The 3,644-nt window shown below is 40.7% G+C and overlaps 1 protein-coding gene across 1 annotated transcript in view; it reads right to left on the bottom strand.

Annotated features, from left to right (window-relative positions):
• Window positions 1–3,428, bottom strand: part of LOC109720347 — a 6,310-nt gene extending 2,882 nt beyond the window's left edge. Inside the window, exons 1-2 of the mRNA XM_020247397.1 lie at window positions 3,181–3,428; window positions 2,812–3,094 (exon numbers count right to left, since the gene is read on the bottom strand). Of these exons, the coding sequence (XP_020102986.1) occupies window positions 2,812–3,094; window positions 3,181–3,357 (460 nt within the window). The 5' untranslated portion in view covers window positions 3,358–3,428. The remainder of the gene's footprint in view (window positions 1–2,811; window positions 3,095–3,180) is intronic.

Below are 3,644 nucleotides of genomic sequence, written 5' to 3'. Positions count from 1 at the left end.
AAACCTGAATGCAACCAGTACTAACAGTATAACATATAGTGAGTGAGAAGATGAATGAAAATACCAAAATCCACTATTATATGAAAGAAGGTGATATAGAATATGATGAAGAACTCATCATATCTAACAAGTTAATTGCTTAATATAGGCTCTTCTTTTAGCATCTTCCGTCCGTTTAATAAGTAATTACCTATTGGAAGTATTACAAATGTATTTTCCTAAAGAATTTAGAAACTAAACGCTCCAAGAACGATTAGGTAACAGATATCCACATGCAACACCAACTACCGTGTCTATGAAATGAAGCAAGGACATCTTAACATGTAGCAATACTCGTATGAAGTGTACCTAACAGCAACATTCAAATCTAGTATGCCACATATGCATGTAATAAGCTGCACTCGAGTATATGAATTTCAAAAAAGAGTGAAAGTGTTACAAAAATTCAGGACAGGGAATGAGAGATGAAAGGGAAAGAATATGAGAAACGATGCCAAACAGATTCAAGAATCAGCATGCAGCATTTTTAATCTTATAAGGCAGGGCCGGACACATATTAGGGTAGGAATTAACTACTTTTCCTGTAATTAGTCGCAAGTTAGCAAGCCTTGATTCGTTATTAGGCCATTTACCGTAATCACGGAATTGAGATAATCTAGACGGTCAAGGAGACAAGGACCAAATCTTTGCCCCATCTAGGATTCGATCTACGGCAGAATCCCAAACGTCCGTAGGCACTTAAGGCAATAGTCCGTGATAGGTGAAAAAGGCAAACCATCTCTACCTCCTTCTGTTGGGACCTAATTCCCTTAGCAGCTTCTTTTTGCAACAAATAATCAGAAGCCAAAGACTAAACTAGGGCTTCTTTCTTAGGCCTTAAAATAGCATTTTTGCTTCCCCTTATAGTAGAAGCTCTCGACTTTTCTAATTGCCAAACACTCTGTTACACATAACATTAGACCACCCTATAGATAACTACAGCTAAAAGCAAAGTTGAAGAAAGCCAAACAAATCCAAGGGCATATTTGGCAATATTGCAGGATGTCGTGCTCTCTCGTATATAGTCTATGAGAAGTGCTATTCGGAGAAGCACTATATTTAAGTTCTCTTTACCATTTTTGTGAGAAAAAAAAGCATAGCCAAACAAATCCAAAGGCCCTAATTGGTAATGTTGTAGGATGTCGTATGATCTGAAAAATTAGTTAATGAGAAGTGCTATTCCGAAAAGCATTATACGGGAGCTCTATCTTTAAAAGCTTGATCTACCAAACAATGATTTTTCTAATATTTATATTCAGCACTCCCCTCACGTCTAGAGACTTATGATAGGCCAAAACATGGACTTAAACTAAATAAGACTAGGGGTTTGATAGGATTCAAACTCGAGACCTCCTGGTCTAACTGCTATGTTAAACAATAATGTGAAAAGCTCAAGTTACTAGAGAACGGTATTTTTAGTAATTATATTCAACAATTTTCTCCATGCAGTAGTTACACAATGTGAAACAACGGTCTATCTCTAAAAGCTTAAGCCGCCAAAAAATAATATTTTTATATTTATTTTCAATACTCCCTCTCACATCGAGACAGAGNATAGAGAGAGAGAGAGAGAGAGAGTTCATCTGCGGTGCTTTCGGAAGTACATAGTTCAACTTTTGGGCTCTTGGATCCACAATAATGCCACCACTAAATAGTAAACCCTAGGCATCCAGGGGCACAAAAGTTAGGAGTACCATATTTCCAGAAGCACACTAGCTCAATTATATACATATATTTGTATGTATGTGTATATAACTATATATATATAGAGATAGAGCAAAGCTGCTATGCTCCTAATCCATTTTCGATGATAGAATTTCCGAATCGACAATCCGCTTTGTTATACTTGATCTAGCATATTTGAAGTATCTAGAAAATAAATTTTACGATTTTTCGATATCATTTACCTAGCGATCGAAATGGTTCAAAATCAATGGCTGAAAATAAAAAATTTCACAAAAGGTGATAATATAGAATTAAAATTTTCGATCAGAGATATTGATCATGCGGTAGATAGTACAGAGAATTTTCTATTAAAATTTCATCTTATTTGGATACTTCTACACCGTTAAACTTGGAAACGGTAGACATCAACCACTAAAAATTATTGATTTTGAACCCTTTTGATCGTTAGATAAATGATATCGAAAAATTACAAAAAATTATTTTTGAAATATTTCAAATACGCTAGATTAAGTCTATCAAAGCGGATCGTTGATTCGAAAATTCTATCATCGAAAATGGCTTAGGAGGACAGAAGCCTCCGTGCTGCTAAGAGCACAGCAGCCCTGCTCATGTATGTGTGTGTGTGTGTGTGTGTGTGTGTGTGTGGAGTCCGGCTACTATACTATTGATAGTACTAAGCTCTTGGTACTATCAAGTTTTCTGCCGTTAGATCTATCCTTTGATCATTTCCACCTGTTAAATTATACTATTCAAGCAACCACCCACTCAACCCTAGGGGACCACTATCATCCTAATCGCACATCTTTTTATCCAACGGCTGAAAACTCGATAGTACCAAACGCTTGGTACTATCGATAGTAGCATAATTCTATATATATGTCTATGTGTGTGTGTATATATATATATATATATATATATATATATATAGTCCGGCTATGGTGCTTGTAAAAGTACCAAACACTTGGTGCTTGTGAATTTTTTACCGTTAGATCTACGCCTTTGATCATTTTCACTCGTGGACCACGCACAGCTGCCGCTCCCCTCCGCGCGCAACACTGCGCCATTTCTCCCTTCTGCGCGCAATACCGCGCCCTCTTGCTCCCGGCACGCGGACGGCCTCGGGCGAGACGGGATCGTCGTTGCGGCCCTTTACTCTCGGCGCCGGCCAAGGCGGCGGAGGAGGAGGAGGACGACGACAAGAGCGGCGACTCGCGGGCTGTTTTTTTTGTGCAAATGGGTGAGGCTTCTTGGGGGCAGAGGTGGAGGTGGAGGCGGAGGAGCCGGCGCCGAGGTTGGCGGTGGTGGTGAGCTGCTGGCGCTCGCGGCGGCGAGGATTAAGAGGCCAAGTTGGGAGAGAAAGAGAGGATAACTTAAGGCAATAGTTTAATAAGGTAGGGGCAAAATAGGTATTTTAATTAGGTTTTAACTCTGGTATGCATTTAACTCATGTTTAACNCGGAGATCGCGGATCGAGCGGCGGAGGGACGCCGCGCGGGCGTCCAGCTCCGCCGCCCGCGCCTGCTGCTCCGCGGTGAACACCACCGGAATCGCCAGCCGGCTGTAGTCGTCCCCGGCGTCGTCCGTCGGGCCGCCGCCCACCACGTCCGCCGCCCACGCCAGCAGCCCCGCCATTTTCTCGCTCGCCCCTTTTCGGCCTGCTTGGCCCTTCTGTAATCTGTGTGATCTACGTTCGGCCCGGCAAAAGTTTGGGTTAATTGCATTTGTGTCCCTACAGAACAATGAAAATGCATACCTATCTCTAACAAATTACAAAGTTGTACTTTCAACATAGAGCAAATAACCCCTCAAAGTTGTATATTTTGCAAACAGGTTTAAGTTGACTTTTTTGTCCCTTAACTACAAAATGACCGTTCTTAAATAAGTATCTTTTTAATTAAATTTAATAGAACTTATCAATC

The sequence above is a fragment of the Ananas comosus genome, linkage group 14, assembly GCF_001540865.1.
Source record: "Ananas comosus cultivar F153 linkage group 14, ASM154086v1, whole genome shotgun sequence".
Classification (NCBI taxonomy): Eukaryota; Viridiplantae; Streptophyta; class Magnoliopsida; order Poales; family Bromeliaceae; genus Ananas; species Ananas comosus.
Note: the sequence above shows the minus strand (reverse complement) of the source record. Positions and strands in the feature narration are given on the sequence as shown.